This window comes from Lichenostomus cassidix, chromosome Z (genome assembly GCF_008360975.1).
Source record: "Lichenostomus cassidix isolate B80296 chromosome Z, HeHo_3.0, whole genome shotgun sequence".
Lineage (NCBI taxonomy): Eukaryota > Metazoa > Chordata > Aves > Passeriformes > Meliphagidae > Lichenostomus > Lichenostomus cassidix.
The window spans coordinates 43724132-43736436 of NC_139511.1; the positions used below are offsets into that span (position 1 = coordinate 43724132).

At 37.0% G+C, this 12305-nt stretch overlaps 1 protein-coding gene across 7 annotated transcripts in view; it reads left to right on the forward strand.

Moving 5' to 3' along the window:
- ZDHHC21 (zDHHC palmitoyltransferase 21) overlaps nucleotides 1-11501 on the forward strand; it is a 41573-nt gene extending 30072 nt beyond the window's left edge. For all 7 annotated transcript variants that reach the window (XM_085041777.1, XM_085041781.1, XM_085041778.1 and 4 more), the window contains 2 exons: nucleotides 5323-5366; nucleotides 5906-11501. In XM_085041777.1, coding sequence (XP_084897903.1) covers nucleotides 5323-5366; nucleotides 5906-6038 — 177 coding nt within the window. In that variant the 3' untranslated portion in view covers nucleotides 6039-11501. The remainder of the gene's footprint in view (nucleotides 1-5322; nucleotides 5367-5905) is intronic.
- Nucleotides 11502-12305: the final 804 nt, after the last annotated feature.

A 12305-nucleotide genomic window follows, 5' to 3' on the forward strand; every position in this document is an offset into this window, starting at 1 on the left:
AATTAATAATTTACAATATTATAAGGAAAAAGTGCAAGTAAAAAAATGTAATCAAAGAGATTTTATATTGTGCAAGGAGTATAAAATATCATCAGATATCATGCCACAATTATCCCCAGTTCATCGCTCAGGAAGGAAGTCCTTGTACTAATCTGTTTTTCTTATAGTAAAGGTAGTAGCTTTAACCACTTAAGTAACTCTAAAAACAGTGGGTGTTCCAGGGGTTGAGGACATTTTGTTTACATGCTGCTTGTCAGATTTAGACAGCAGACCATTAAAATGGCTTCTGTTTGAAGATCAACAGCTAGCTTTCTTAAATACTTTTTCCCTGATATTTTTGTCTTAAGGTATTTGTGAGTACCAATAAATGTAATATGTTTTGTCATGTCTCTTGTCGTGCAGCTGTCTGCACCAAACACACCATGGATTTGAAATACCCTGGAGTTAGGAGATGTGCTTTTATTGCCTCCATTGTAGATGTATCCCTCATTTGTTATTAGAAGTCTTCTTTTCATTGAATCATTTCTGATAAATAAATTGGAAATGTATTTAACTAAATCAGAGCATAGAGGAGTTCACGACTATTCCCTAGATGTAACATAGTGTAGCTTCATTTTTTATTCAGCACATGAGTCTGATACAGGGATTAAGAGTTACAACTAATACTTTTCAGGCTGAACATAATTATAATTGATAAAATTACTCATATAATCTTATATGAGAAGTCTAGATTAAGAAAACGGTGCAAAAAAGCGGCCAGAAGTAAACTCAAAGTGTATTTAATTGAAAAAAGAGAAAATTTCAGAAATACGATGTGTACTTTCTATATTTAGTATTTTATGTTCTTGAGTTGCTCACCTGTCACTCACATGCACAGCATGAAAAGATGTTAGATAGAAGAAAAAAAAAAACATTTATATAAAAGATGTTGTCTTGAATTTTCAGATAAAAGCAAAGGCTGCAAATTCAGGAAGGCTTGCAAGTTTCATTTTTTCTTTTTCTGCTTCATCATACTTTTCTGATTCATCTATACTGATCATTCTATACTGAAATCCTATACTGAAAATACTAAAAGCATAGCATAATGCTTACATTCTTCTACTGCGAGTATTTAATAGAGCTGTAATGATTGCATGTCACTTTAAGCAAACACAAAAGAAAAATTGAACTAGGGATTGTGGCTGCATGCTTTGGAGTTGGAGCTGTAAGTTACAAATTACAGTTTGTCCTTTGGAAAACATGAATCAGTAAGCACAATATGTATATCCTTTGCATGTGCTTTTTTCATCATGTATTAGTTCATGATGAAACCCATCCTATAGCATAGTTTGTTAAACAGTGTGTGTGATCTTTTAAATTTTTTTTGGCAGTTGGTTATGCTAAATAAAAATGTAGATGTGAAAGATACAGTTCTCTTAGGAGCTAATGTGGATGCATTCATTTGCTAGTGAGTGTGAAGTTGGCTTGCAGAACTCTTGGTACTTTTATATATTTCTTTCTCTCCATTCCTCTCCTTCCTCTTACAGCAGGCTTAGCTGTAGCAGTAGCTTACTTCACTTAAGAGAAGCAAGCTGCTCTTACAGACTTGTAGTATATCCTCAAAGTGAAAAACCCACATTTCCCCTCCCCTCAGCAGAATCTGAACATTTTGTCCTTTTTATGTTGTTTTACACTGATAATGTTTTTAACGATCCCTCTGATTTCTTCTGCTTATCTCACAAAGGTGTGATTTTTTTTCTGTAGTTGCTTTAAGAGGCGTATCATTGGGTACGTATCTGTGAATAACCAGGTGCAGGAACAATTTTTATTTCCAATCTGGATGATGACTTTGGGAATCCAGATGATCCATCGTGTCAAATTAATCAGTTGTGTGTTTGTCAATTTCATCTTGTATTCAGTTGTAAATTTTAAGGGATTTTTAGAGTTGGAGATTGCTAGGACTCCATAGTATGCAATGTTTGCTCTTATCAAGTTATTTTAAACTTTTGGATGAGTGCCAGTGTTCCAAAAGGTTTTAACATTAGCATTAGCTTTGAGTCTCGGAAAAAAAAATCTTAGCAGAGTTCTATTTGTATTAATAGTAATCCAAGCTGATAGTAGATGCAGACAGCCAAAGCCTCTTAGGCTGAACACAGTAATTCTGATGTTGTAGCAAAACCTTGGTTTACATCAAATGCATAATTAAGAGAGATGATATTCTGGTTGAAAACCATTTTTGAGATGTGTTAAGGAGCAGAACACCTTGTCATTCAGAAGAATAGTGGTTTTTCTGGTCCTCTGTCTCCAAAAGAAGAAAAATTCATGTCTGAGAAGGAAGCCTCAAATAACAGGTCAAAACTCAACTGTGGTACTCTCCTTTTCCTTCATCTCCTGTCTCCAGAGGGGCTACTGATTTCCTTTGGGTGCTGTGAAGTTTCACTTGGTAAAAGGTAAATTGGTTCACTCTGAAATGAAAGTACATTTCAAATGAGCCTGTTTGGCAGCAGTGTTGGGGGAGGCGGAAGGTATGAGGGGCCTTTTAAGTTCAGTCACTAGCACTTGTTAAGCAGCTAAACTTCAGAGCAATGTTTCTTCACTAGTTTGAAGTTTTTAAAATGTGGCTCTAATTTTTTTTAAATTCTGAAAATGTATCTCAGAAGCAAAGGACTTGTTGCTCAGTCCCAATTTCTTTACTGTAAAGCAAAAGAAATCTAAACTATATGTTGCCATTTTAAGGGAAGGAAGGAAGGAAGGAAAGAAGGAAGGGAAGGACGGGAAGGAAAGGAAGGGAGGGAGGGAGGGAGGGAGGAAGGAAGGAAGGAAGGAAGGAAGGAAGGAAGGAAGGAAGGAAGGAAGGAAGGAAGGAAGGAAGGAAGGAAGGAAGGAAGGAAGGAAGGAAGGAAGGAAGGAAGGAAGGAAGGAAGGAAGGAAGGAAGGAAGGAAGGAACTTAGTAAATTAGTTCTGCAGGTCCTTTTTTGTTGCTGTAACTTAATTTAATGGGTTACGTTTTTGAGAAGAGCAGACCCTGAAGAGAATCTTTCAGGTCTTGATAACATGCCATGACAACACTTAAAATACGACCTCCAGTTTCCAACCTGTGATTTCCCCCAAAAAGTCCCAAACACAGCATTTTTAGGGAGCAGTACAAGTGTATTAATGAGGAAGCAATGTGCAGAAACACTGCAAAAAGACGTATTTAAGGCTTTGTTACTTCTGCACCCAAAGCGTGTTTAAAAACCCCTTTTTTGAAAGGATAGCATGAATCTTCCATAGCAACAAATCAATTTAGCATCTGGACTAGCATGTTACTGTTTTACCATGACCATTTGCAATTATTGCTTTCAAACATGCCAATATTATTTTGTACTACTGGATGGAAAACTTTGAGTTGATCAGAAAATAATTCCTAGAACTGAGATATTTTTGCAGTTACAGAAGGAGCTATAGCATCTCATGAAAAGGCTGTTAGCATCTTGCTGAAATGCCATGGAAGGAATCTCTTGTTCACTTAGTCCTTTTCATTAAAACAGCTGTGTATGAATTTCTGTGGTCAGTAAAGGTGGTATTTGTTCTGACAAAAGCTGAACAAAAAGCCAGTCCAAGGAAGCAAAGCATTCCTTTGCTGTGCAGCCAGGTCCTGCCCTAACAAGGAGAGTGATTTGTGTCTTGTAATGCTTTCCTGCCACTTGTGGCAGGTGAGGGAAGACAAGCTTGGAAGGTGACAAAAAAGGTGAGAGGAGCGGCCGTTTATCTGTGGGAATCAAAGCAACATGCAGCATTTACAGTTTGCTGCCTCCAGTCCTTTCCTCCCTCACTGCTGAGTGGGTGTTAAAACCCACCTAATGATGGGGCCGGAATGGTTTTGCGTAATCTGCTCTGGGCATACCTTTTCTACATAAACTTCTGGGCAAGAACTTGTGCATTGTGGTGGATTGTCATGAGAAAAGGGGACTTCTCTCCTTTGCCGTAGTGGGTCTGGAATTCAGCTGGGTAGGTCATGGACAGAATTCAGATTTTTGCCATTTACCATGTAGTAAGGGATCCTGTTCCAAGAATCACCAGAGCTGGGAAGTGGAAGGACAAAAATCAGCAAGGAAGTTGAGGCCACCCAGGTCCGGTGGAGCAGGGAATCAGCTTCCTGTTCATTATTCCCACTCACATTTCATCCTTCCCCCTTAAAACTTTATGAAAGATAGAGGCAGAGTCCCAGCAGTGATGCAGTTGCATGCACTGATGGCAGGAACAATTAGTATGGTTTTTATTGCTAGGAAGTGTTTCCAGATGACAGTGAAGTTGCAGCCTAATTAAACCTCAGTCCTTTTGTCTGTATGTTCTTGGGACAATTGAAAGTAGGTTTTGGTCTTCAAATGCTATTGTAATTTGACAGGTACATTATGTGCATGCCTGAATCAATGAAAATTAATGGGAAATATCAAACTACCAATGAAAAGGAGTTGAAACCATGACGAATATTTCAATTGATTGTGTTTTGAACTTCATGAATGATTTTGGAATGTAATGAACTATAAATGTGTATTGAAAACCGTATGTGATACTCACAAAGGAAGCTTTTTTTGTGAAATACGTAAGTGAAAAGTGACAAAAAAGTACTATTGGTAGCTTTAAAAGTTTTATTTGGGGATAATCTAAGCTAAAATTGATCTGTTAATTATAAAACGTTAAGTAAAGTATGAATTTAAGTTGTTAGGAGGATTGCCTTCACCCTGCACATTATTTAACGTTTATATTTTAAGAGAACAATTTTTATATTTAGCATTTAACTGTAGGAACTGTAGAAACTCATGGTATATTTTCAGTAGTGCTATTTGCACTATAAAACTCAAGAAGATAATGGTTTTAAAACTTCTGAGTAGCTTTTCAAAGTACAACATCTGTTAATGGTTGCGTTTTACTAACTTTGTGTTTCTCTCAGTGGAATACTCCATGTCTGGAATGAGTGCTTGTGGAAAGTATGGGAAGAGTGTACCTTATAGAAATTGCTTCTAAATATCCCATGAATTAATTGTAATATCTGAATTAATTTTAGCTGTAATAATACTGTAAGGTTTTGTTGACATTCTTTGATATTGTAGTCACACTACACAGTATGATTTCATGTCATGCTTGTAAGAATCATTTAACAGTCTGAGTAAAATTTACATGTGTAATCTCACATTCATAGAAAACTAATATGGCACATGTGTAATATGCAACCTACTGAACTAATGCCAAAGCAGTGTACACTACTAATTCATTCCCTACTTTATTTACTTGTTTTCCTAATGACATTTTAAAAGTTAGGAATGTAAATAAATTCTTTTTAATTGTGTTTTCTTCAACAGGATACTACAAGTATAGAAAAAATGTCAAACTGTTGTGAAGACATGTAAGTCCTGTAAAATTCCTACATTTCTGAAATGCTAGGGGAGTAGCTAGTTTTGTTTTTTTTTTAACTGGCTGAGACAACAAAATACTAAAGGCACTTTGTTAAGATGATTTTGCATGGTACTGTGCTCTGTACCTCCTATCTCTAGGAGCACCTCACTAATCTTTTAAAATTGGTTGTACACAAAGTAGCCTCATGTTGTTCCCTTTCTTTCCCTCCCCAAAGCCAGTGGAACTATATCTTCTTTCAAAAGTACAGATCAAAAGATACTTTCTGCTGTGTTTTGACATACATTTCATTGATTCTGAGGTCTCCTCTGCTTCAAAAGGTGCTTTTGTTTGATTGATGACACAGATAGTTTCTGTTCTCCAAAGTTAAGTCTCAGCTGCATGTCGTAATGAAATAAAAGTTGTATTTGTGGTGCTTGGACACAATTCATCAGAGTGCAGTAATGGATCCCCAGCCAACCTACATTGTTGTAGCTGACTGAAGTGCACTGTGGGCATGCTGTCTTTCACTAATAATGCTGTCTTCTGTAGATCAAGACCCCGAAAGCCATGGCAGCAGACCTTCTCAGAAGTTTTTGGCACTCACTGGAAGATCCTGTGGTTTATTCCTTTCAGGCAGAGGCAACCACTGCGCGTTCCCTACCACTTTGCCAATCATGTCTAAACAGATGGATGGTGGGCACAGATGGGTCCTCCATGCTGGAAGTGCATTACAGGTTTTATGATAATAGGACTATGACAGTCTTCAAGTCAATTCAAATCCAGTCATAGGCATCACAGTGTGCCCCAGGCATTATTTTAGTTATGGTCTTGGTTCTGTTCTGAGATTAATGCAAGTTAAACAATCAACTTTGTGCATATTTACTGTCAAATTAGGTTTCCAAAGAGATTCCTTTTGTCTTTGAGGTTAATACCAAAAGCAAACAACTGGAATGTAGTCTTCCATTCCAGTTTGATACTGGTTCTTTTTTCCTTTTTTTTCCTTTTTTTTTTTTTTTGTGTAGGAAGCACTGAAGTTTACATTGATGGTTTGATTTCTCACTAAGTGTCTTATTCTGCCTTGGATTTCTTTTTAGGTTTTTTATCGGTAGGTTTGTTTGGATAATAATAATGTCTTTTTTTCCTGCTACATGTGTTTAAAATTCTCTGATTCTGCCAGTTATTTATGACATTCAAAAGTAATCCTGCAGCACCTCACTATATAAAAGGTAATATTTAAAACTGAAGCAGACTACTTCCTAAACCTTTCTGAGAGAGGTTTTGTAAATGCAGGCAAATGTGTGTGTTTACATAGAGAAATCTAACATCTTAACAGTTATCTTTCAGCCTAGATATGATGTTAGTGAAAAGTGTTAATGTCTTTATGTGAAAGGGAGGGATTAGATATTTCAGGGTAAACTATGCAGATACAAAGCATGTTTTCCCTATATCCCAAGGATTTGAATCAGCAATAATCAACAAATAAGTTGCATGGTGCAAATACTAGGATGATTACTTTTTTAAAATGTGGATGTAGTTAGTTAGCATAATGTACCATAAAGAAGAGTACATTGTCAATAAATTAAAAAATTTTATATTTACTTTTCTTCAGTTTTGATTAGCTGGAATTGGTCTGAGTGTTTGTATATTTAAAATAAAAATAATTAAAAATATTTATACATAAACATAGATTTGCTACTAACATGTACAGTGAAGTATATTAACTCATTTAATAGGGTACTGTGTGATGTAGGTAGTTTGTTGTTCCTTTAAGTATGGAAGTAGTTAACCAAAGAAAGCATCCTTCAAATCTGGTAAAATGATAATTATTGCCAAAGTCCCCGCTCAGTCTTCCTGTATCTGGAAAAATTATGTACTTACTTTAGCCCTCTGTATCTATACAAGTATCAGCTTGCGATGATTGTGAAAACTACTGTGAATTTCTAGGAGAAAGTCACAGCTCAATGTTTTCACTTATGCTGCTTACTGTGTTTGTTGCATAGTCTAACAGGACTAGGACCCACCTTAAATAGCAGCCATGCAGCAGGACACAATAAAAAACACAAAGTCAGGATTTAATATATGTAGATTGTGCAGAAAGTAATACTTCATTTGTAAACAGTCAATTCAAAAAAGAAGGGTCAGATTTGTCATGAGTGGTGTTCGCAATGGATTTTTAGATTGACTCTTTTAAAGTCTTAATACTGTTACTGCCAATGTTAGGTGTCTCTTTACTGAACTAATAGATTTTGATGATCCATTGAAAGTTCCAAAAAGTGTGTCTTAAAAATCACTTGGACTTTTAGCTTTTGTAAACATCTAACATTTGATCTAACTTTACTTCCCCTGACCTTTTAAAAATAGATGCAGTGTTTCATTAATTTAAATCTCAAGCCTAATGTTCAATCATTTTCCTTTTTATCCCCATGCCATTTATAGTGAGCTTAGACTTTCTTTCAAGTGGTATTGGTAGCGGTGTTTGAACAAAAAGAAGCTTGAGGAAATTAATAAAAAGACTGGAGCAGTACTTGAAATTGAAAAGAACGTGGATATACCTAATAATAGGTCGAATTTTTTTCCTCCCACCACCCCTTAGTCTCTGGGATATACAAGGAAATAATATTTCATTTTCTGTGCCAATATTTAAATGTTCCATGAGCAAAACAGTTTAAAGTTTTTAATGCTAATCAGTTATCATAGTAGATTGTACAGTTATGAACCTTACTCGGAAAGAGATCTAAGAATTTAACTATTTTTGGTATATTTACCGTGGGGCGTATAACTGTGTGCTCAGCTTCCTAGTATTGCTGCTTCAGTGAATGTCACCGTGCCTGGAGCACCAAACCACGGCAGAAACCTCAGTGACAAAGGGCTCAGGTGGCTCTCAAGGCCGGCGGGCGGCTGGGGAATGGTGCGCTGGGGTGGAGCGGCCCCGGGACGAGCGCGGCCCCGAGCGCGGCCCCGAGCGCGGCCCCGAGCGCGGCCCCGAGCGCGGCCCCGGGAGCAGCCGTGTCCCCGCGCCTCCGCGCGCCCCCTGCCGCCCGCCGTGCGCGCCGCCGCCTCCCGGGCCCCGCGCAGCCGCCAGAGCCGTTCCGCCTCCCTCCCCCGCAGCTGCCAGCGGGAAGTTGGAAAACCTCTAAATTCCGAGGCGCTTACTTAAATGACCGAAAGACGAGCCTGCAGGCTGGAGTATCAGTCATACGTCCCAACAAGTGACGCCCGTGAAAATCTTTCCTGATTCTGAAACAAAATCTGTGCTAATTTCACAAATTCGTGTTCTCAGGTGTTTCCATATTGCTGTATTTCCTTTTAAACCTTCTTTTTCTCAGTCTCCTATGCGTCATAACATTAGGAATCAGTATGTAACGTGGTTAAGACTGCTAGTTCATTTCTGTCCCTTTTCTCAGTATTTGGTGGACGGAAGGGAGAGTTTGGAGAGGCTTGTTATTTTAGGAGATACTGAACTTTATTCTTTGAATTAGAGGCCTCTAAAAGGGTAAAAGTAGTAACTTTGTTTTAAATTTAGCCAAATGACCCTACTGTGTTATTAGTTTCTCTGAGTAACGTTTCTGAAACTAATTCTCAGAAAGAGTTGTTCTGTCAGGAAAAATCAGATAGACTTCTATGATCCACTTTGAAATCCTTCAAACCTTGAAATTCTTGAATCCTTTGAACTGTTCCTTTCTTTTTCTCCAGGTCTTTCTTGTGATTCTTTGTTTTAGTAGAAACTGCATTCTTAATTGCATTAAGAATTGATCAGGGGTTTTAATTGATTGATTGATTAGGGTTTGTAATTTTTATGCATTTAAAAACCTTGCAGACAGTGTTACTGAATTTCATCTCAATATAATATCAGAGCAACACATGCTTTATTGAGAAAAGTGAATATTATCTTCTAGCTTAACAATATTTGATTTCCTGAGAGGCACAAAGAGAATTTAAAGAACCAATGAACTCCCCCCTGCAAATACTTGAAAGTAGCTGGGATAACTCTTGGTAGAACCAAAGTTGCTAACTTGCTATCTTCTCATAATCAGAGATGTGAGATTTCATTTGAAAAATCTTGATGTCTAAAATAAAAGATAATGCACTAAATAATGTCTGTGAATCTGTGTTCCTGATCTCTTGCTTTGAAGGAGGGGTCCTGTCACCCAGCTGGTGTAGTAGTTCAGGTACACAACCTTTTTCAGTCTTGAGGAGTTACGAGTCTTGAATTCTCATATACCTGGAATTTTAAGAATATATTTGCTCTGCATCAGACTTTATCAATATACATAACTTTAAAAATATTTTCTGAGCTGTTCTACAGATATTCCTGGTAGTTATTTTGATCCATTACTTTATAAATACGTGGTTAATAAAACACCAAATGGAATGTCCTGTGTCCTGGTTTAACCCCAGCCAGCAACTTAAGTGCCCTGCAGCCTCTCAGTCATTTCTCCCACAATAGGATGAGAGAGAGAATTGGAGGAGTGAAAATATGAAAACTCTTGGGTTGAGATAAAGACAATCAATAGGTCTGATAGATAAAACAAAAGCCACGCACACAAGCAAAGCAAAATAAAGAATTAATTCACTCCTTCCCATAGTTAGACAAGTGTTCAGCCAGCTGTAGGAAAGCAGGGCTGCGGCGAGTGTGACAGTGACTGAGGAAGACAAACACCATCACTCCAAACATTCATGCATTCCTCCTTCCTGAGGCTCTACTTGCTGAGCATGACACCATGTGATATGGAATATCCCTGTAGTCAGTTGGGGTCAGCTGTCCCAGCTGTGTCCCCTCCCAGCCTGCTTGGTGGGAGGGTAAGGAGTAAAAAATGCCTTGGCACTGTGTTTCCTTGTGGCTCAGCCATAAGGAAAACATTCCTGTGTTATCAATACTCTTCCCAGCACAAATCCAAAACACAGCTCCTAACTAGCTACTCTGAAGGAAATTAATTCTACCCCAGCCAAGACTTGCACATCATGACAAATCACACTGTCATTCACATTCAGAATTCAGCATATTTCATTGTTCATATTATCATGTTTGGTTGATGAGAAGCTCAACACTATCTGATAATGTGCACTCTCAGCACGGGAAACCACCTGTTCCCTGAGCTGCATCATTAGTGTGGCCAGCAAGTTGAGGGATGTGATTTTCTCCCACTACTGAATTGAATCTAATTCTAAAATAGTTGAAGTATTAGAACCTCAGAACTAACTATGTGATGCTGAGTGATGCTATTAACTGCTTTTGGGAAGAATAGGTACTTCTAAATACTGTGTCCATACTTAGGTGACATACTATGTGGCTGGATACTTCAGAAAACATTCTTCAGAAGATTTTTGTACTACTTTCTCAGTGGCTGAGCATTTGAACTTGGAAGGCATTGAAATACTTATATCTGTGGATTGCATTAGGCCTAGGATTTCAGTTCTGCTGAAATTATCCAGTGGCATCTTGTGTCTTGGCCAGAGTATGCCAGAGTGATTAAAGCCAGTTGTTGCAACAAGGACCATCTAAGTAACACATGTATAACTGTAAGAATAACTTATATTTACAGTGGTTTTCAAGTTAGAAAATATGAAATTTACCTTCAGTTTCAATTTCTGGGTATTTCTATGTACATTCCCAGGACTGATAGCTGTATATCGCTGTGTAGTCTACAGATAGAAAATTATCACTCTGTCGCTTTAAAAGGCAGAAAAAAATATTGATTTTTGTAAATTAGCATTCTGAATTTTGTAGCTCACACATGGGCATGTGATTTAATTTTATTCATTTTTTCTTAGTTTGATCTTGACTGTGTTCAAATAATGCTGAATAATGTTCATATTGGAGTTGTTGTACATTATGAGGTCTAAAACTCATTAGGCCTGAATGGGTAATGTACGAGATGAATGACTGAATAATATCAAAACAGGAAAGTATACTCTGGTATTCTTTTAATCAAGTCTGAAAATGCAAGAATATGTTCAACTGATAAGCAGTGTATTGTTTGTATTATCTTTGTTTATTTCATTCATGCAATATTTCTGCAGGGCTTTTTAAAATTGATTTAAGTTATGGTTTATTTTTTTTCATTCCTACTGAGAATTCTCTCATCCGGTATTTTTATGAAATTTTATTTTTAAATAAAAAAATTAAAAGTTTCTTTCTCTCCACTGAATTTGATTTACATTGATTTAAAGTTGTGTAAATAATTTGCTAATTATCTTTCAAACCTGTTTGTAGATTTTCCTAATTCTGTTATAAATTATTCTTATTGCTATATATGTTTTATTTTGACAAGTAAAAATGGTACAGTCCCAAATGATTGTTTTGAAAATATGAACTGTGAAAATTTACTCATTAGTGAGGTATTTATTATCTGAGCTTTGTTGTTTGCTTTTAATAGAAGAGCTGAATGTTGGTGGGCATATTGAAAACTTCCTCTGTTAGGAGTAGTATACCAACTAATGCTGGTATAACAACTCTAGTTATAGCATTGGTTAAACTTCTTGCCTAAGTAATCACAGTTCCAACCAGAGAAGGAACCTCTGATGTAGGTATAAACTAAAATTTATGTAAGTTGCCATTTTTCAAATTGCAAAAGTAGAGTTTGTGGGTTTTTTAATCTTTCGCTTGTTTTTTTTTTGTTTGGTTTTTTTTTTTCCCCAGTATGTTAGATCATTCATCCTTGGAGCAGTTTTTGAGAGAGCTAAATGAATCTAACTCAACAGCTCTTCTGTTTTGTATACATGGGGACTTATGTCAGATTCTGATACAGAAATGTTTCATTTGATCTATTTCCAATGAGATACTCGCCATAAAGATGTGGAAAGAAGTGCAGCAGTGGCCACAGGAAAAAAATTTAGAGAGCAATAAAACAAAAGCTGCTGGGTGTGGTGTGAGCGGTAGTCTCAGCTTTAGAAGTGCAGAGAGAATTTTAGACATCTGAGAAGATCCACTGCAAGACTAGTGAACCCC